This window comes from Juglans microcarpa x Juglans regia, chromosome 5D (assembly GCF_004785595.1).
Source record: "Juglans microcarpa x Juglans regia isolate MS1-56 chromosome 5D, Jm3101_v1.0, whole genome shotgun sequence".
In the NCBI taxonomy this organism is placed as follows: Eukaryota; Viridiplantae; Streptophyta; class Magnoliopsida; order Fagales; family Juglandaceae; genus Juglans; species Juglans microcarpa x Juglans regia.
Window position 1 is genome coordinate 1,561,190 of NC_054602.1, and position 22,506 is coordinate 1,583,695.

The following is a 22,506-nucleotide window of genomic DNA, read 5'->3' on the forward strand; positions in this document are numbered from 1 at the left end:
ACAACGACTGCAGCTCAGCCAGCAGTTGCCGTACATTGTGTCGAATTGATGGAAATCCCCGGAGGATGTCGGAGTTGTCGATGATAAATGTGTGCATTTAGTGGCGGATCTAGGATTTTTCTGTTGGGGCAGTTTAATAGAATAATGCTATAGATAAAATCAAGGTTCTACTGAAATGAACACAACAAATCCACATGAAGTTTTCTCGTCATGGTAGAACCCAACGATATTTTAGAGGATAGAATAATATTGCCTGCATTGATAAAAACAAGGTTCCGCCATAAAAGAAAACAAGCTACAATGAACGCATGAAAAAGTTCACGAGTTTTTTCGTCATAGTAGAACCCAATGATATTATTTTATTTAGAGAATGAGAAATAATATTTGCAGTCGTGAGTGTGCAAGCGGCATACAGTCGCTTGAGAATATTAGTCATTTATAAACATTTTCGTGCTATAAGTTTCTGCGATTTATTTATTTATTTAATTTTTTTTATTGAAACAAAAACTTTATTTCATTAATACCCAAATTTTATTGATTGTCTTTGTTTTTGGTAGAGAAATACCTTTTACAAGAAGAAAGGTTGATGGTTACGAAAATACCGAAACCAAACTTTAAGAAAATTGTAAACTAACTATACTTGTACAAGTGCAAAAGTTATTCTATACAACATAGAATTGAAACAAAAAATAAAGAAACTAACGTACTACTATAACACATTCTTATCGAGTTACTATTGCAAAAAATCAATAAATAATATACATCAATAAATTTGTTGTAACAAAGATTGCTCCTTATTGTGTTATTCCTGCTGGGATTATTGGGACCATGCAAGAAAAAAAGTTACAGTAATGAGGAATGATAATTATATATATTGACCATTTGTAACTAAAACTAAACACCTCAATTTCCATGACTATATTTATTATGGAAAAGATCTTTTAAGGAGCTTGAAATCTGGTTAGATTTAGGTGGGGTTTGCATAGTGAGATGAGATGAAATGATTTTAAATGAAAGTTAAATAAAATATTGTTAGAATATTTTTTTTAATATTATTAGTGTTTTGGCCTTTGAAAAAGTTTGAATTGTTTATTGTATTTTATGTGTAAATTTGTGAAAATTGTAATGATGAGATGATATAAGATGAGATGAGAAGAGTTGAGATGGTTTTGGTATCCAAACTGAGTGCTGTGCATTTATGAATAAAAAAAGTTTGAGCTTTGTGCTTTTGCTGTTGGAAGTTGGGAGTTTGGAACTGAGAAACAACAAAAGATAAAGAAGAATTGACGAGGGAGATGAGTTGGTTTTCTACGGCTCAGATTGTAGGAAACTACCAGCATAATCCATTATACTCGAAAGGTTTTGTCTTTGTGTAAAGCAAAATTTGAGAATTATAAATACACTGGAAATTATTCTGTATAGCCAATTTCTTTAGAAATACTCATCCCTCGGTAGTGCTGATTCCGAAGGAAATTGGTTTTGTGGTCTGTTTATGCCTCATACTTGTAAGGATATTGTCTGTTTGTTTTTCCAGGCAATGGAATAGTTGGCATAATCTTGCTTGTACAACCATGATGAACGGAACAGATATTTAAGATGGAACTTCATCGGTTAATGATTCTATGAAGTGCAAGCGTCTGATAATGCCACCAGCTCAAGTTTAAGGTGGCAAGGTGGGGGTAGTGAGTGAGATATCTTGCTTCAGCATGGATAGTTTATTAACATTCTTTTTTCTATTGCTGCTGCTCCTCCCATGTGGAGATTCTTTTCAGCCTTGCAATGGATCCTTCACAATTGATGGACCGAATTCCCAGTGAAGATCTGTTTAAGATCGAAGAAGATGCAGTGGGACACCATTTTTGACTTCAGAAAGAATACATGTGACAAACAAATCGGGCCATGAGATGCGAGGGTAATACTTTTTAAGTACACTACATCGTGGAGATAAGAGTATTGAAAATGACTTCACATGAAATGGAATCATTGAACGAAAATCAAGGCCCCCACAATGAGAAATTCCCTTCTGTTTCGGCTAATAAGCTCGCTTGCTCTGTGCGGCATGGTAGCACTTTCTTAACCCATCATTTATCCTGAGAGATTATTTTGAGGTAGCAATTGCTCTTTCTGTGTCAGGGAAGAGTTACATCACTGAGGGACTGTTTTGTGGGCTTCTCTGTTAAGTGATGTGGTTGGTGGTGTTGCCACATCTTAGTTCCTTCCTGCCTCATGACTGGGTTTTGCTTCAAGTCTTTTCATGCACATGCCTCTTGCTTTAAGTCTTTTCTCTGGAACGTGATATGGAAATTCATAATCACGACCAATAAACTATACCTTTTTCAAATCTGTAATGGGGCCGTGGGCAGCAGTTATCAAGATTCATTTTGTTTACAAAATATTTCCCTCCTGTTAGAAGCATTCGATCATTGTCCCGCAAAGAGGCAGATATCTAAGAGATTGCTCGGCAACATAAAAATAAAAAGTTGGGTCAAAGAAATGCGAGATTCTTTTGCATGGTTTTATGCTTTCTTGCGATCATTGATGGTGTCTATGCTGATATCAACATCATTGCTTGCTTTTATTCCTCAGGATATTCAATTCTAGAAAGGATGCCCTTTTTATTCCTCAGGATATTCAATTCTAAGGGAGGTGAATGCGAGATTGAACCTAGAGCCCAAAAGCAATAAAGCATGAAAGAGGAAAAGCTAAGTGGAATGAAGAAATACTCACTTGGTGTTTCCATATTCGTACTGTACTGAGTCATGTAAGATTCAATTTAGTCTGGCAGGACAGCCCCATTATACAGGAATAGCCCCTTCATTACTAAATAAAAAGAAAAAAAAAATCCCTTCATTCCTTTGTTCGATTCTGCATCTGGCTCAATTATCACAACACACACCTGGGGACCCTCCCACTTGCAGAGCAATAGAGCCACTGAACATTGGACACCATCGCGGCAGAGGTCAATTGGTATCTCCCTGAACCAAAATCTTATGGGCCCCCATAATCATGACGCACACAGTTGTTATCTGAACAGGTATTTTGCACTTTGTTGCTCAATTCATGTGCCTAACATGCTTGAAGATGAATCAGAATGCATGCACCGAAACTAGGGCTAATATTCAGCACATAAATAGCAGCCAAGTTGTTTATTGGTACTTTTAACTGGTGAAAAACCTGTGTAATCAGCTGACTATATCATTGATCAATATAAGATGTGTTCAATTTTGGATTGGACATCCACCCACAACGCCAATAAGCACAAGCAGTATATTGATATGTATGAACAAATTTCTTGACGGATATCAGATAGAGATATGAGTATTGGTTTTTCCTCGGCAGATGTATTAGTACTTATAAGTAGAGATTCTTGCGTCCTTCATGAAAGTAACAAAGTTGATGGAGACCCATTTTTCTAACTATTAGGCCTCTTCATTTGCACGTCTGGAATGTAAACTTATTTCATACCAGTAATATAAAATCCAATTACATCGGTGTTCTTTGCTGGGTTGTTTCATATCTCCATTTTGACACAGTTTCTAACCAGATTCCTCATTTGTCTCCAAGGGATATAAGCACAAAGCACAGAGGTTTGTTTCATTGAGTTATTGAAAACAAAAGTCAGCTTTGGCTTCTGGTGATTTAAAGCCATGATTGGCGGAACATTCTGTTTGCCCCTGTTAACAATAAGACAGTCCCATTAGGGCCTGCACTTAAATTAGTACGATACCTTCCACTCTCATTTACCTCGTTGTTGTCTATTAGTTACTTTCCCTTAGATGATCTTTTTTTTTTCCCCCTTTCCCACATGCATTACAAATCGTTTTCCTTTTCATTTCGATCTCAGCCCTTTCCATCCACATATTTGAACGCAGAAGACAATGAAGAATACCAACCCCCAATCAACATCATGCCCACATGGTGTTTTGGAAAAATTTAGCCTTCTGACTTTGCAAGTTGAACAAAAATTTTCGTGAACGAAAAAAATATGCTCTCCTTCTCAGCTTCTCACTACTATGCAGATTCCAGGAGAGCACCAAAGACAGCTTTTAGCTACATTTGGAGATAGACATAATTAAAGACAGATACAAAGACAGAAGAGTGGTCTAGTACGACTGGGCTGTCACCAATCTATTCAAGTCCGTCCATCCACCCACCCCACCCCACCACACCACACCACCATTACCAGCACCATACCCTTCCATTATTATGATGAACCCTTCTGAAAAATCTTCAGGCAGAATCTCAACAGTGGAAAATAGATTCCTCATTTCCTGATTTTCAACGACCCAAATTTCCTATTTGGCAATGGGCGACGTCACCAAAACCCAGCTTTTTTCCGTGGGTCCCAATTACTCCCCCATCCCTTCGTCCCTAGCTATCTGGCATTCTGCAGTCTCTTTTTCCCACGACTCCCACCTTCCTTTGGTTCCCCCCCCCCCCCCCTTACCTTTGCCTCGAATAGTAAGTAGTAATTGGCCTGAAAATCTCGGATTTTTTTTTTCAATTTTTATAGATATATTTTTATCCCTATATATTTTGGGACGCTTCAAGTAGATGAAAATAAATCAGACCAACTTCAGAGCGTCACATCCACAGATCTTTATCCGCGGTGATTTCTCATGATCTGGTTGGCATCTCGGGAGAAAGTGATATCCTGCTACAATCCACACACAAGCTAATAATTATTACACTTGATTGACAAAGGAAATATATGCAAAATCTTCCATCATTCAGCAAGTATTAGTTTTGCATGACAAGTTATATATATAATATGATCATTGCTTCTAGTTGGCCATCAATTATTAGGTCAGCTGTGTGGCTTAATATATCATTGCTATGTTTGTTTGGACTGCTGAAACTTGAAATAGCAGCCCTCTTAACTTTCCAAATTGGAACCAGCCGAAGCAAAAACTACCAAATTAACCAAACTGGCCTCTACTATTCAAGTTCGATTTGGTAAGAATATATATTTAAGGCATGCAAGTCCCTATATATGTAATTATGAAGTAGTAGTTAAATATTATGACTATATCGAATATGTTTGTAATATATTATGGTTTTGGCCCACAACAAATCAAACCCGCATTGGTTAATTTTTTATTCCACATTATTCAGCATTAGCCCCAGTAATCAATTAATCATACCAAGTTGCATTTTCATGCTCCTTAATTCATATCACATGCATCTATATACATGTATATATATATATATGTGTGTGTGTGTATATCCCCGTTATAAATATCAAAATAAATTTTATAATAAGCTTAAAAACAACATTGTTGGCAAGAAAAGATCAGACGGCCTTTTACTTTTATATAACCCAGCCGCCTAGCTAGCTCTACTAATGCTTCTCAAAAAGTTACAATAATTGAACGAAATAATTAATTTCATGCAGAGTCAGACATATCATGATCATTCGAAATTCACATGTGCTAAACAACAGACGTATTAAACACTACTAGTAGACGAATTTTGGACCAAGATTATCATTTTTTTATTAGTTATATACACTAACATGAGACCTCGGTCTCATTAATATTCGTACATTCCATTAACCTGTCTGATTAGTGGAAACAACAAAATCCTAGTAGAAAAATATTATAGTAGATTATTGCTACATAAAGATTTACTTAAGAAAATAATTAAATTGATGAAACCATAACTATATATATATCGGTCGGCGTACCATGGGACTGTGACGAGGATCGGAACTAGAATAAGCAGGTTGATGCAGGCCGTAATTATAAGAATGTTGGAAGGCTGGACCCTGGTTCGACAAAGGAGAGCCGTCAGGTGTGGATGGCTCGGATTCTTCAGGCTGGCACTCCAAGTTCACCCCGAACAGCCTCAGTATCCTCGAGCTTCCCACCGCGGGTACTGTCGTTTGGCGCCTCTGATTAGGCGTCGACCCTGTAAATATTAACCACACGTGCATGTAGTAAGGACTCGGTTTCTCGATGATCAGTAACTCATCATTAATTAATTCTCTAGCTTCTTTAACAGACTCGCGCATTATGTATATTTTCACGAGAAAATTTTGACAAAATGCATCTGGGAATGCTTCCAATGTGTATAATCTAACACGGTACCGCTTCATATATAGGAATTAATTAGTAACATACTCCAATTGTACTAGTTACACGAACACATTCTTCCAAAAGTAATTGGAAGGTGTTCTTCACGCACTTTTATGTGCCCAACAAAATATAGAAGACTAATTATTTTTTTTCAAAAATAATCAAGGTTTGTTTTTTGCCCATCTTTCTGGGTTGTTTGTTGAAGTTAGAAAGAGATAGGGTTAGAAGAGAATGTGAAAGACATGACACCTGCATGAAGACAGTCAGGTGGATATGGGAGGGGATTATGATGATGATGCGTAGGATAAGGGTGCGCAGAATAGAACACTGATCTTGTCCACCCCGGCCCACTTCTGCTGCTATTACTGTGCTGTGCCGCCAATATCCCATGGCCTCCACTGCTAACTTGCGCCTCTGCCCCACGCCGCCTCCACCCTATAAACAAACGCTCGCCGTCAGTCCGGTGGCGCTCGAACAAAACGACGTCTCCGGCGTCGAGGCGTTTCTCCTTCACGTAGCGGCTCCACCCTTTGGTTAGCACATAACTCTGGCTACTATTCCAATACGAGTACCGGAAGCGCCAGCACTTGCTGGACTCGTCCTCGAAGCTCAGCAACAAGCCCGATTCGCCGCTGAGAGGGAAATACTTTTCGGCGTGTTGTTTCGGGATGACGAGGCGGTTGAGCTTGCCGACGTCGCTAGGGGTCAATGACTTTTCAAACATGGGTTCTTTCTCGGTTTTATGAGCTGGTTGTTGTTGTTCTTCTTCTTGTTCTAGGATTACTTCTTGGTGTGAGGGGTTTTCCGGGATTTGGTCGTCGAGTTCTTCGTCGTTGTCGTCGCGTTTCAGGTGGAAGCCGATGGGGGTGGTTGAGGTTGTCGTCGACTTAAGCCAGGCCCGGTGTTGCTGGTAGAGTTGGGGGGTCCAAGAAGGGTCGGTGTTTGAAGAAGATGAAGGTTGATTTGGGATTGGCTCCATGCCGGGTTGCTGCTGCCGAAGTTGAGTCCACCAGAGTGTTTCTGGAAGGTCCGAAGACAGGTCGTTTATGGACATTTGAGAGAGAGAGAGAGAGAGAGAGAGAGAGAGGAGGTTTTTATTGGAGAGGCCTGATAATTATGGGTTTGACGTTGAAACTGTGGGAACCATTTGATGTAGCAACACAGATATGACAACGAGAGGGAAAAGGGAAAAAGGAAAGTAGGGGGAAATATAAGTACGAGAGTACTTAAAGGTTTTCAGTGTAATTTGATATGCTCTCTCTCTCTCTATCTCTCTCTCCCCCCATTACCATGTGTGTTCTTTTTTCACCTCAGGAATTTGAATTGAAAAGTATGAATAATAAGTTTGTAATTCATGTGTCAAATTATTCAGTGAACTGAGGAATGAGGATATATGACAGTAAAAATTAAAGGATTCGGCAGAACATGTTTCTTCACGAATGTGGAGAGAGAAGAAAAATGCTACAAGTGAATAACTAGCTAGCTAGCTAGGAACACCCCACGTTACTAGATTGGCAAACAAATAAAAAGGGCGCCGGGCCACCCTGACGTAACAGTCATCTGCTTCCACGCCATGATCCAACGGTTCCTCTAGCACTTTGCCTATATGCTTTATAAATTTGCAGTGCCTTGTCGATGGGGATCGATCATTAAATATAGCTAGGAATATTATAAGATACAAATTTGTTCTAGTTCGTTGCAAGAAAAGCTGATAAATATATAATGTGACTCCAAAGGACCTGATTAATCTCGTCAGAGTACCATCTCTTGTTTTTATCGATATAATAGGCGTACGTGATATTATATCCAAAGAGTTATATTTTATTTTCCTACTCTATTATTATATATGACTGATCATTTACTAAGGAAAATAAAAAGATATTATATAATATGACAGCATTAATTAGTACCCATGCATGCTATTACTATATAATCTTTCTCATGGTAAACATGGGTTGTTCATCAACTATATGCATGGAGAATAGGGTAATTTGGTAAAGAAAAACTTGGATATTAGCTAGCTAGGATCATTATTCAGGAGTAGTGGTCCTTGTTGTAGGATAAACGAGTGTCTTTTTGTCACCCGTGTTTGAGATCAGTGTATTTGTCACGTGCATGACAGCATTATTGGTGTTTGGCCCTTCATTTAGTTTTGAAAAATTGAGCGAGGAAAGGAAACGATAATTGGCCGGGACCTGAAATAAATCGATCTACAGATCCCTTACCTTTCCAATAATTAGCAGAGAGATCATGGGATAATATATATATATATATATATATATATATATATATATTTGTCAAATTGAGAAGAGCTAACTCCCTTTTTGGGGCATGCAGTCGTGTTTAAATCCTCTCCTCACACTCCAATCTCTCTCTCTGTCTCTCTTTCTTAATTTCTTTCATATATTAATCACCAACACTCACTTGCGTCTGACTCTTTGGGCATCTCTCTCTCTCTCTCTCTCTCTCTCATGCTACTGTTTTCTATTCTATCGATCATTTCTTTTTAGTTAGATTATATGTCTTTTGTGTGAGTTTCAGACAAAACCCACCTCAATTTCCACGTAGATCCGGACACCTTTTCATCTCTACAAAAGGTTGGACTGGCTGTTGTAATTTAAGTACGTGTTGGAGTCACATATATAATTGAGGTTGTTGAGGCCGCAGTATTCCTATTTCATTATCTAATAAAAACATCATGTTGTGTCATCTTGGTTATGCTATTAAATACAATATACATCATGCAATTCGTCTCAGTAATGAGTAATGACAAGTCACGGTCTTCAATGGATCGATCAGTCCAAATAGCCTACCAAAGGTTATCGTTTGTAGACATAATGTAGTGAATAAAATAGTTTCTCACCTATACCTCATAAAAACAAAGCTGCAATCGATCGATGAGACTATTCTTTTCTTATCAAAGTGCCGAAACCTGAGTTTTTTCTTCAACTTTCTCCAAAGATGTTGTTTGGCCGAGTGCGGGAATCCTTGACCATTAAGAAATCCACAACTTGGCCGGGTGAGGAATCTGTCATGTAATTCGTGGAGCATATACGCGCGTTTCTCATGTAATATAATCAGGAAAATCTTGTAGTTTATTCAGAGACTGGGGAGCAAGACAGGCCCATGAGATATTTAAGGAAAGCAGTGACGGATATGAAGGGACGATATTGATTATTGACGTAGAAAAAGCATTTATTATTTCCATTTTTGGAATTCCTCAATTCCCCAGTAAAACTGATCTGCCTAGCTACCTGGCTTGTAAGATGAATCCGTGAGGCTGATCTCTAGCTAGCTAGTTGTTACAATTTTTATATCCATAGTTCCCAGCTTCAGGAAGGAAAAAAAAAAAAGAAAGAAAGAAGAAGTTTAAATCTCAGAGGTTGATTCCGCCTGTATCAGTACATTGTAGCAGTAATACTGTCCAAAAATGTACTGAAAGGCCGAGAACAATGTATCATAATATAAAGTTTGATACGCATGATCTAGCTTGCATGTCAGTACATGAAACATATATATATATATAATATCAAAAATGAGCAGTAACTCTGATCATAAAGATCATGAAGCATAAAGATTTCATATATGGAGCCGCAATCTTGGACTTTTACTTAAATGGTGGGGCTGACTATAATTTGCAGGCACCACCTTTTCATTTCCTTCGAAGTTCAATGACCATTACCAAGTCCTAACTGCACAATTAATTGATATCAGGAGACCTTGCCTTAATTAGATATACGTGTACACGGATATATAATAGGGAAGGAGGGAGTGGACTAAACAATAATCTAAAATACACGTCGGTTACCCTACGAGAAAAACTAACATTTATGGCCAAGATAATTACTATTTGCTATAAGAATTGACTCGTTTTAATAAAAAATAATTACTTTCATAGCAAATAATTGACTGCATAGGCAAAAATATATGTTATTTGAGTTTTAATATTATAATCTCCTTTTCCCCCCGAAAGAAAAATTGTGCGGATGGATTGGAGTACTACTTCTACGTGCTACATGTATAGGTAGGGGTGACAAGTCGTGTTTTCGGTTCATACTTGTGTCATATCAAGTTATAAACATTCGACTATATACATCAAATGAAAACTCGTTAAGCTTATAAATGTGTCAAAGTTCCAAAGCCTAATCCAACCCATTTAGATAACCGTTCATATCGTGTCGTGTCACTCGTTTTGACATATTTAGTAATTAATTAGAAATATATTAACACAATATCACTCATTTAAACCCGTTTGTTTCATGTAAATGTATTGAACTAAAACACATAATTTATTTAACTTGATTAATATAATTTCATATAAAAATTAAAATTTATATTTATTAATAATCACAATATCTTAAAAAATATATAAATATTTTTCAAATTTTAACATATAATAAAATCAATATTACAAACCATACAATAACAAATATGAGCATAGGTCTAAAATTACAATTCTAACAGTAAAAAAATAAAAATATAAGCATATTGAGAAATACCAATATTACAACTTAACAATAATAAAATTTTAATTTTGAAAGAAATTTTAAATGGGTCAAAACGGGTTGATTTCGTATTAAACAGGTTGACTCGTTTATAAATCTTGTCTTAACGGGTCAACTCGTTTTAACCCGAACCCGTTAACACCAAATACAAACCTACTAAATTTGTGTTTTTGTCAAATTCATAGGTTGTGTCACATATTGTCATTCCTATATATAGATTACGCATGTAGACTCAGTATGCATATGTTGTAGTATACCATGGATCTAAATATTGCTTGGTGCTAGGACTTGGGGGTTTGCTAACAGCCATGAAAGCTATATATATAGATGGGCTTGATTTAAAAGCAGCCAAAACCAGTTTGTAGATAGAAACTACACCCTTTTTTTACCAAATTTTACATATGACAGAGTGAGACACATAAATGTAACCCCATGACACTTATTAATTAGGACTTAATGATGTTGTACGAGGAATTTATTTTATCAAATAGTTATAAATATTGTGGATTATTTATTTATTTCTCACTCTAAATTTTAAATTAGTTTGATAAAATATTCTATTAAGAAATCCGAGAAAGATGGGAAACTACAAATATAAAAAGAAGAAGGAAAAAGAATCCTATGCATAATTTCAATATTTAAATTGCAGGGTAAGTTATCTCGATCACACCAAACTTGCAGCTCATCCAATTACGTACACGAGGATGTGGATAAATATGAAATTGTGGTCCCTGATCATATAATATTATATATATATATATATATATATATATATGATGATCTATATGAATATTTTGTAACGCGAATTGGCATGAGATAGACATGATATGTTACGTACACTTTTGGCTGCGATTGGTTGGTTGGGTATGTTTGGATCATCAATCCATATCAATTTATCTCAATTTATCATTATAATTTTTTTAAATTCTAATATTAAATATAATAAATAATTTAACTTTTTCAAACTCTAAAATAATAATAATATTAAAAAATAATATTCTAATAATATTTTATTATCTCAACTCAACTCAATTCAACATTCAAACGTAACTTAAGACTAATTGTGTTGCTGCCATCGATCTATTTTTATTATAATAATAATAATAATAATATCACACATTTATTATTGACCAGAAAAGAATACATCAGAAAAGAATAAATTCTCATAAATTGAACTGACACATGTATGCATACTGCATGCATGGACTCCGTAGGTCATCAACTTGCCGTTAATCGGAAAATACCTAGTTATGAGGTTAAAGACTACTGCAAGTACATGGAAATTAAGTTGCAGAAAAATTTTCTATCAACTTGTGCCTGGAAATTAATTAAGATCGTGTCATATTCAACAGTCAAAATTGTTGCTTTCCAGCCACCTCCTACGTCGTCCTCCCTCGATCAGTCCCTCTTTCATGCATTCATCATCTACTGGTGATCGATGCTTTCGTATATTCCTTTTCCATGACGATTATTTTGTTATATTGTTGAAATAAGACTTATCTTTAAAATTTCGACGTATTCCAGAACCCTATATGTATATATATACATATATATATAATATATTAATAAAATATCAGGCATATCGATCGGGCAATGAATGAATTTGCCCAAGAAATTATTAAATTGGTCTGAAAGTACTGCGCGCAATCCCAATTATTTAATATTTCAGGAATCGTGACACCATATATGCACCATCCTAGCTACATATATATGTGGCCTACTCTATTGTTCGGCAATCAAGCACGCAAATATCTGGCACTGGATACAACACCCTAAATGCAGCTAGCAATAGACTAACATATATACAACAACCAATATATATGAATATATATATATATATATTCGAATAGAAAACCAAACAGGGTAACAATTTCCCAGAGGTAACATTCATGGACTGCAGTTAGACCATAACTAGTTAATTGAAAGAAAAAATAAATAAATTGTCGGAGCCGAATATACATAGAAGAGGCCACGTCTCCTCTTTTTCTGGCTCTCTGGCCTGGCCCTAAATGGCTCATGAAATCAATTCAACTCCATCAGAATGCATGCGGAGGCTATTCCACTTGGGCCCACAACATCAATATTTTTTTTTCTTTAGAACTGGGCCCACCAGATCAGTAGTGATTCGAACCATGTTTTTTTTCCCATCTGGACTGTTGTAGGTTCACGGTTTCCCCAAAGAGCGCTCTAATTATATATATGTTTAAGTTTGGGATTTGAAAAAGAAAGAGTCTCTAAGAAAGAATTTAATTATATATACATTTTTTTTTTTTATGATGTGATCGATTTTTTTTTTTTCAAAAAATTCGCACACGCTGATTTATATAAATCATGAGTAATGCAATTAGGTCATTGATTGGGACTTAATGGTGGTGGTGTAGGATTAATGTACGTAGTTTAGGGAGGGGCTGGTGATATATATATATATATATATTTAAATATAGATATAGATATTAGGTGTTGGACCAATATATATATATATATATATATATATATGTAGGGTTGTACAAATTAAAGGCTAATAGCTAGTATGGTCCCTTTGTTGTTTGGTGGGAGGGAGGGGGATGACCCCTCCATTTGCCAAGAGTGGGACAGAGCTGGCCCTTAGTTGTGAAAGGAGCTCCGTTGACTTGCCTTAATTCACAGGAATGCATGGTAATGAAGCATGCGTTGTGTATAGGACATTTCTATATGCGGGGTCTCTAAAGCATGCGTTCTAGAACTTGGAACAAATCAAACTCCATGCATGCATGCTGAACTTTCTTCCCTTACCGACTATGTGACGTTGAGCATGCATGCCCTCGAGAACATGACCACCAAGCTAGCCTTACCTACGGTACGGTAAAGGGGCACTACATTTGCAATTGCTATTTGCAAGTCTTTAAATCATCTCTTGATACGAGCCATGCACATGATTAATACTCAAGTAAAAAATCACATTATTTCTTCTAAACAATAGGTTGAAATATACAGTATTGTTAATTTATTCATGTGTGAAGACAGTTTTTAACTAATTAGCAAGAACCTAATTAAAGACACGAAAATGTGACAAGAAGTCCTGCACAAAGCACATGATGTTTAAGTGGGATTCATGCCGGCCATGATTAATGCTAATGGAGACATTACGTATAAAATAGGATGTGGACGAATTGGATTGATGGATGATGGATCCTGCAGTGTTTCATGTTTGTTTTGGCAGGGGGTGATTTTTGTCTTTTGGGACGGCCCTCAATTTTCCACAGGTACGTTGCCCTTTCAAAATGACTAAAAGCGACAAATTAATAAGAAACCCCTACGGCCAGGAACTTTAGACAGGGCACTGACCTGTCAGCTTAATCGTGGCCTAACTTTGAAGGCTAACTGAAGAAGACCGCATACTGCATGATCATCTGGTCTCCCTTATTTATGAGACATAGACTTTATCTTTTAATTATCGAAATTGACATAATACATGACTGCAAGTCTTCAAAATCTGTCAAACTTTATCATTATCATCCATCTATTTTTCATCCATATTTAATTATTAAAATCGAATTAATGAATGTCATGTTAATTGTAAGTTTTTTTTTTAATATATATATATATATATAGTTGAATATAATATATCAATTAATCCAATAGCTTAAGACGTGAAACGCAAAACATCTAATATTTAATAAGAGGGCGGAAATGTATTTTCAGCACGAAATAATATATATATATATATATATATATATATATATATATATATATATATATATACCTTCCTATCTGGAGTTTGGACCGAGATAGATGAAAAAGAAGAGGATTTCGGAAATGTCAAGGTAAAATACTCTGATGTCCCCAACTAATAACTTTGGATTTTTAAAGTCAAGGTCGATCACTAGATGGTCATGTTAGATTGAGTCGTTGGTTTGTTAGGCGCGCAGGCCTCTCAGGTGAACCGGCTTTCCCAAGTTGTTATATTACAAATTCAGTCATGAGTAGGAATTAATATATATATATATATATATATATATATTTATACCTTCCTCTTTGGAGTTTGGACCGAGATAGATGAAAAAGAAGAGGATTTCGGAAATGTCAAGGTAAAATACTCTGATGTCCCCAACTAATAACTTTGGATTTTCAAAGTCAAGCTGGTCGATCACTAGATGGTCATGTTAGATTGAGTCGTTGGTTTGTTAGGCGCGCAGGTCTCTCAGGGGAACCAGCTTTCCCAAGTTGTTATATTACAAATTCAGTCATGAGTAGGAATTAAGAAGAGTTCTCCCTCCCCTCCTCCCTTGATCACCCGCCTACTTATATATAGCTAGCTTTAATTAATAGATTGGTCCCTATATATAGATGGGGCATGGCTGAAGTCACCTAACCATGCATATTATTAGGACGGTGCATAATACACCAAAACACATGTAAAAGATTACAAAACAATACCATTGCATCCATCTAAAGCCCATGTAGACAAGGTCATTAAAGAAAAAAAGGGTTGGGCTTTGATCCAAACACCTTGATTTTGATATTTTGTTTTGTTTTTTTTAACTGGGCCAGTCCATAGCCTTTCTATACTTTAATCCAAGGAGGTATACCGTATTACAAGAACATGTCATCGAAAAATCATTGTTATACATTTTGCTGGTATTCACATTAGTTGGGTGGTTCATGAAGGAGTTGATTCCATGTTGGGCCGAAACTATCTTTTTTAAGTGGATTAGCAACTTCTATAGACATTATGCCAGCCCAATTTGTGTTTTCCATGCCCGAAATTGAAAAGGGCTGAAACAAAAAGCCTTAAGACGCGAAAGGAACACCTAAAGACTTCTCTACTTAAACAGCCATGTCGACAACACATCGTTACTCCCATGCCTTTCCCTCGCAGTTACTCTACCTTCCTCTCCTCCAATTGCCTCCCCAAACTTAACTCGACCACCGGCACCAGAACCAACTTCTCTATCCCTTCTGTCCCAACCCTCCTCAGAGCCTGCAAGACCTCCCTCCACCTCCACCAACTCCACGCCCACATCATCCGCAAAGGCCTCGAGCAAGACCACTTCCTTGTCACCCTTTTCGTCTCCCTCTCCAACTCCCTCTCCACCCTCTCCTACTCTACCAGCGTCTTCAACCGTGTTCTCAGGCCCAATACCTTTCTCTGGAACTCTCTCATCATTGGTTACTGCGAGAAGTCTCATTTCATCGACGCCGTTTCGATCTTTATTCGCATGAAGAGGGAGGAGCGCATGCCCGATAAGTACACATACCCGTCGCTCATTAAATCCTGTTCCTGCGAGTGCGAGGTTAGGTTAGGGAAATCAATTCATGGGTCCGCGTTGAGGTGTGGAGTTGAAGGGGATGCCTACGTCAGGACGAGTTTGATTAACTTGTATGGGAAATGTAGAGAGATTGCGAGTGCTCGTAAGATCTTCGATGATATGTCTGAGAGAAGTGTTGTTTCGTGGACGGCTATGGTTGTCGGGTATGCCACCGTTGGGGATTTAGCGGAGGCAAAGAGGCTGTTCGATGAGATGCCGCAGAGAAATATAGTGTCGTGGAATGCAATTATTGGCGGGCTAGTAAAACTGGGTGAATTGAAGGGTGCTAGACGGATATTTGATGAAATGCCCGAAAAGGATGTGGTGTCTTATACTACAATGATTGATGGGTATGCAAAGGCGGGTGACATGGCGTCCGCAAGGTTTTTGTTTGAGCAGGTCCCTGATAGGGATGTTTTTGTGTGGTCGGCCTTGATATCGGGGTATGCACAGAATGGTCAGCCAAACGACGCGTTGAAAGTTTTTCTTGAAATGGATTCAAGTGGTGTAAAGCCGGATGAGTATATTATGGTAAGCTTGATGTCCGCTTGTTCCCAAGTGGGTGGTTTGGAATTGGCTATTTGGGTTGACTCCTATGTGAGCCGGAGCAAAATAGATACTTGTCAACCTCATGTTGCTGCAGCTCGTGTCGACATGAATGCGAAGTGTGGAAACATGGAGTTGGCGACGAAGTTATTTGAGGAGATGCCCAAGAAGGACCTAATCTCATATTGTTCCATGATACAAGGACTGTCGTATCGTGGGCATGGGAAACAGGCTGTTCGCCTATTCAATAGGATGCTAAACGAAGGGCTGGCTCCGGATGAGGTAGCCTTCACGGTCATCCTGACAGTGTGTAGTCACGCTGGGCTTGTTGAGGAGGGTTGGCACTACTTTGAATCCATGAAATATGACTACTCCATAGTTCCCTCTCCTGATCATTATGCTTGTATGGTCGATCTTCTTAGCAGGTCAGGAAGGCTGAAAGAAGGCTATGAACTTATAAAATCAATGCCGGTGGAGCCACATGCTGGTGCCTGGGGTGCACTTCTTGGGGCCTGTAAGCTACAGTGCGACGTGGAATTAGGGGAGGTGATTGCTGCTCGCCTTCTTGAGCTTGAGCCACATAATCCCGCTAATTATGTGTTGTTGTCCAACATCTATGCAGCAGCTGACCGATGGTTGGATGTTTCTCTTGTGAGGGAAAAAATGAAGGAAAAAGGAGTTAGGAAAATACCTGGTTGCAGTTGGATTTAGTTCAAAAGGCTCGGTTTCTTGGAATCTCTTCTCATGCAGTGCCCTGGTTTTGCCGATTTAGAGCCACATTTGGTGCAGTTGAATTGGATATGATTTGAAATTCAATTCTATAGAATTCAAACTTCTGGTTCCTTGTTATAGACGACAGTATCTAAACTATAATCCTAATTTATCGGTGCACTAACAATACCAAGATGTAGGCGTTCTATTCTGATACAAAGGCTGCAAGTTCTACAATTAGACGCAGCAGAGGGATTTTGACAGCGATGGTTTATCATTGAACCCATGACATGGAAAATGCGGTTCAGCTACCGGATTCTAACATAATTCGGTCAGTTATGCTTGCCCCTTTTTTTCAATGGACAAATATTTTTTAATCTTGATTCTGGACTACCAAGTAAGGTGTTTACCATCCCCAAATTTGTCATTCCTGCCTGGGAAGCTCGGACTGAAGCTAATATTGTTCTTTGAGCGGTGCTACTCTGCCGCCTGAGAAGCACCGCTCCAAGTGACCGATAGGCCAAATTGGACTTTTCATTTTTTTTAATTTATATTATTTTATCATTTTAAAAAAATTTTAAAAAATATAAAAATATATCAATACACTAATAGGTACTTCCTTAACTATTAAGTAAAGAAAAAAATTAAAATATATAAGATGTCAAAATGAGAAGATAAATTGAGTGGGCAAAGTTGTTTCTTGGTTGTCCTGGCCAACAGTTGCTGGATCTATCTATAACAATCTTGATTGTCATGTTAGGTATGGCCACTTGTGCCTCCCTGCAGCTGCAAGATATTGTCATTTAGATATTTTTTCCCCTTTTGAAAAACAGTTCTTCTGCGTACAGTCGCCAGATGGTAATCGCGAAGGAGTTATACCACATCAGCCGTTATAATGGCGTTGGTGCTTTCTCTCCAGTGGTCTTCTTCTACTCGGCTTCGTGGTCTTCTCCTTGAGCTCGTTTTCGACTTTGTGGTTTCAAGTGGATCTGTGCTCACTCTTCAAGTGGATAAGTCCGTAAGGAACCACTGAACTAGATCGTCAAGTGGTCTTCTTCTTCGTGGAAGGGTAGTCGTCTTGGTCATTTCTATTAGGTCGTCCGGTGGTCTTCTTCGTGGTCTACTGGGTCATCTTTGTGTGGGTCATTTCTACTGGGTGATTTTTACGACATTCATGGTAAAATACTTTTTTTTACTTGCCTCTATTTCATGATTTCTTGATTGGGTGACTTTATACTTTACTATTTCTTGAATGCGGTGGGGGAAGATGATGCCCATGGCCATTTGTACCAAGTAGTGGAGTAGTGATTCTTGCTAATTTTTTTTTGCAATTTTTCGGTCCTTTTAATACCAAGCGGTGGAGTACCATAGCGCCAACGACAGTAATAGTAAGATTCATTGTACAGGTTTCAAACTAGAAAGAAACTGCCTTTTAGAAATTGTACAGTTTCTCAATTCGTTTATTTGCCAAGCCTTATATTCTGGAAAACCAAAAGATCATTTGAAAGAATTTGAGTTTTTGGGTTTTTCATATTCCATTACGGCAAATTTCCAACGTAACAATAGTCATAACAAGCATTTCAATACAATTACAATAATATTCAACAAAATTTTGATTTGGCGAGGTAGAGGCAGATCCATGAACTTTGTGCTTCGTGGTCTTTGAGGGGAGGGGGGGGGGGGCGGAAGTGTGGTCTGGTTCTTCGAAGGGAGGGAGAGTTCAAAAGGATTCAGGGAGGGGGAGAGTTTGGTCTAGGTCTTCGAAGCTTCGTGATCAATGAAGGGAGGGGCAGAGTTCAAAGGAAGGAATGAGAGAGTTCTAAGACTAAAACGGCAGCATTTTATTTTCCACATGGGCATCAGTTTCACGGCGATTGCGCATGCCAACTGACTGCCTTTAGCTTTTTTCTGGGGGGGCGGAAGTGTGGTCTGGTTCTTCGAAGGGAGGGAGAGTTCAAAAGGATTCAGGGAGGGGGAGAGTTTGGTCTAGGTCTTCGAAGCTTCGTGATCAATGAAGGGAGGGGCAGAGTTCAAAGGAAGGAATGAGAGAGTTCTAAGACTAAAACGGCAGCATTTTATTTTCCACATGGGCATCAGTTTCACGGCGATTGCGCATGCCAACTGACTGCCTTTAGCTTTTTTCTTTGAAAAAAGATGAAACCGACGTCATGCACGATATCTTCTATTAAGAATTATCTTATATACTACATCTTTATTTTATTTCTATTCTAATACGTTGATGCATCATTTTCGATGAATTTTTAGGGAAAAAAAATTGATTTAGTTATTGATGGGTACTATTATATCAACGCAATGTGACAAAAATGAGATGAAGGTATAGTATATAACTCTTGTGAATCGATAGGAATGACCATATTTTTAAAATTGTGATCTCCAATTACTGAGACCCCGGAAAGGTTCTAGAACCTAGTTTTCTTTCTTTCGCCATGGCTTGTAGATGCTACTGGATCTCATTGGGGTAGGGGCTTTCAGTTAGAAGAATCTATTCTGTGTCTTGGTTTCGTAGGTACTTGATGGAAAGTCACGCGTTAGTGAATTCTTCAGTATCTAGTAACCCAGAAGAGTGAGAGTACCTGAAGGCCTTGCATTGGAGAACCCTAATTTCTCAGATGTCCTCTCGAAGTAATGTTGGAATTCGGTATGAAACTGTAACCTCAATTTGTATTAGCCCTTCTGGCAAAATGGGTCTACTATTTTGCTTTAAAAACTGAATAAATGGTGATCAAAACCTTTTTCAACATGAAGATTCTTGGGCCCATTTGAGCCATTAAAGATCAATGAGCCAGTTTGATAGGTAGCTGTAACACTCCCCAGGTATTTGATTAAAATACTCTGAGGATCGCTCAATCCGAATGGAGCATCTCTACCAAAGAAGAGATAATGATAGAGAATGAAAAGAAAATTTTAGTGCAATTTCGATACCTCCTCTTAGAGCCTGGAAATGCTCTTAAATAGCGATGCCAGAACTGGTTCTAGTTAAACAACAGGATAATTAAATGCAAAGGATCCAAATGTTACGAGCTGAAGTCCAATATCTATTACAATAATAACAGAACACGAAAATAAACGTTGGCCCATGGCCTGCTCCTTGGGCTGTGACAGTAGCGACATTGACAAGCCTAGGAAACTGAAATTATTATTCTGGAAAATCAGTCCTCGGAATGCTTTTAGCCAATTTCGATATGAACTTTACAAACTACAAAATTTTTTTACTCATGGTCTTTTTCAAGTTTCAGCCGAGGATTTATATTTTCAGATGATGACATCATCGTTTACGGTGATTACCTGTCTTATGTCTTTCAGCATTTTGTATGGACGGAGTGTCGTGAATCTCTTTGAATTACTTCGTTTGGTTTTACGGTTATCCCAATTCAACTCATCTAATTATTATAATTTTTTTAAATTTTTACATAAAATAAAATAAATAATTCAATTTTTTCAAATTCTAAAACAAAAATAATATTAAAAAAATATATTTTAACAATATTCTATTTAACTTTTTAATTTTAATCTCAACTTATCTCATCTCATCAAAACAAACGTGCTCCATTTGTATACAAGAGTATTATTAAATATTTTCAGATATTCTCAAAATTTTTATTCCCAAATATCACGTAAACACAAAACAATTTTCAATCTCAAATTTTTAATTTTTTTTATCTAATCATTATAAATTTCTTAAACTTTCAAATAAAGCACAAAAAAGAATACAAATTTTTTAAATTTCAAAACAAAAATTATATTAAAAAATTATACTCAACTAATATTTTAAATTTATAATATTTTTATTCAACTTTTTTTCTAAAATTTTCTAAAACCCAATAAACATCTTAACTCAAACCATTTTAGTACTATTCACAAAGCATTTTACTACTATTCACAAACCATTCCACTATTATTATAAGATGCTTTAATCTCTATTCTTATTCATGAACAATTATTACTTGTTCTTTGAAGTCTTCACTTGGTATTGGCATTTTACTTGTCAAATGAGTGTCATCTTCAAAATTTGATGAATTTGTGTTTAAAATCACTGCATTGGATTCAGCATACACTAAAATTTTCAATTTTGAGTTACAGTACATTTAAGTTCATCTCCAAATTTAAAGACTAATTGTTCACACTCTATAATCATTATTTTATTTATTTAAATTATTGTTTCCCAACTTTGATCCACAATATATTTAAGTTTGGAAACAATAATTTAAGTATTAAATTAAATTATTAATCAACATATAGTTAGTGTAATTGTAAAATATGAAAAAAAATTAAAAAAATTATTTTTTTTATAAAAATATTATATTATTATCTTGACTAATCCAATGGTTAATCCAATGTGGGATTATGGTTAGGGAGGTTTTAAATTTATGAAAAATATGTATTTTTCATTACATTTTAGAGATAAATTTGATGAAACCAATACTAATGTTCTAAATTCTTTATGTATGCAAATAGTTCTTATTTTCATTGCTCACATTGCGTAAAGCTTATATAAGAATTTTTTGAAACCTTGGTTAAAGACTTTTGTAACCCTAAGTTATTTTATAATATGGTATCTTTGCCAAAAGCGAGGATTATAAATAAAAATTGGGGCATTTCTTTTCTAAAGAAAATCTTCACGGAAATGGGAAGAAACCTTGTCAAAATGCCTTTTGAGATTGATTATGAGTAGGATAAAAACTGCTACATTCATAGATATTCTCAAGTATAAATTTATATATATATATATATATATATTATGGAAATAGTCTCATTTAATTAATGAATCAAAGTTACAACTGTGATTTATCAATACATGAAAAAATCCAGACTATACGCATAAGTTCTGGGGCTTCCTCACACACAAATTTCTTTGTGGTGGATATTGTCTTAACTTCTCAATAAACTCTCTCCTAACAAAGAAAGCGTTCTGTAGACAGAACTTGAAGACCCCTCTATCCTCCTAAGTAGGAAGAGTATGAGACACTGTTATGGACACTAAATCCAATAGCCTATTTCTATTTTATTAAAAAACTAAAATAACAACTACTACCTAACAACTACTAACTAACAACTAAACTATAAAACCACAAGCCTCGGTGTGACCCGGACGTCACGCTCACCGCAAGCATCGGCATCTCGAGCCCTGATGGCATGAACACCCAGCTCACGCACGGACACAACAGCCTCCACTACGCAGGTAGCACCTACGCGCGAGCACTGGTCGTACGATATCACCAGCCATAACATCGCCCTCCACTCTCGAATAGCTCTTGCCCCAAATTGCGTACGATCCAAAGGTACAACACCTCACTTGGGTCAACAAAAGAACAGAAGAACACAATAACAAACGTAACAAAATACTGGAAGAGAACAACA

General features: G+C 36.9%; 2 protein-coding genes across 2 annotated transcripts; one reads left to right on the plus strand and one right to left on the minus strand.

Annotated features, from left to right (window-relative positions):
• Positions 1 to 3,447: 3,447 nt before the first annotated feature.
• Positions 3,448 to 7,316, minus strand: LOC121265516 (B3 domain-containing protein At2g36080-like). Its single transcript, XM_041169168.1, has 3 exons — positions 6,327 to 7,316; positions 5,687 to 5,910; positions 3,448 to 4,654 (listed from the first exon to the last, which is right to left on the minus strand). The coding sequence occupies exons 1-3, from the start codon at positions 7,129 to 7,131 to the stop codon at positions 4,601 to 4,603; spliced, it is 1,083 nt and encodes a 360-aa protein (XP_041025102.1). The 5' UTR covers positions 7,132 to 7,316; the 3' UTR covers positions 3,448 to 4,600.
• A 7,982-nt stretch (positions 7,317 to 15,298) lies between these two features.
• On the plus strand, positions 15,299 to 17,504 carry LOC121265517 (putative pentatricopeptide repeat-containing protein At5g37570). The gene has a single exon (XM_041169169.1). The coding sequence runs from the start codon at positions 15,424 to 15,426 to the stop codon at positions 17,125 to 17,127; it is 1,704 nt and encodes a 567-aa protein (XP_041025103.1). The 5' UTR covers positions 15,299 to 15,423; the 3' UTR covers positions 17,128 to 17,504.
• Positions 17,505 to 22,506: the final 5,002 nt, after the last annotated feature.

Coding starts and splice junctions, on each gene's coding strand:
- LOC121265516 (XM_041169168.1), bottom strand. CDS start 7,131: ATGTCCATAAACGACCTGTCTTCGGACCTTCCAGAAACACTCTGGTGG. Junction 5,911..6,326: donor ACCTGACTGTCTTCATGCAG/GTGTCATGTCTT, acceptor TAATATTTACAG/GGTCGACGCCTAATCAGAGG. Junction 4,655..5,686: donor ATCCTCGTCACAGTCCCATG/GTACGCCGACCG, acceptor GGATTGTAGCAG/GATATCACTTTCTCCCGAGA.
- LOC121265517 (XM_041169169.1), top strand. CDS start 15,424: ATGCCTTTCCCTCGCAGTTACTCTACCTTCCTCTCCTCCAATTGCCTC.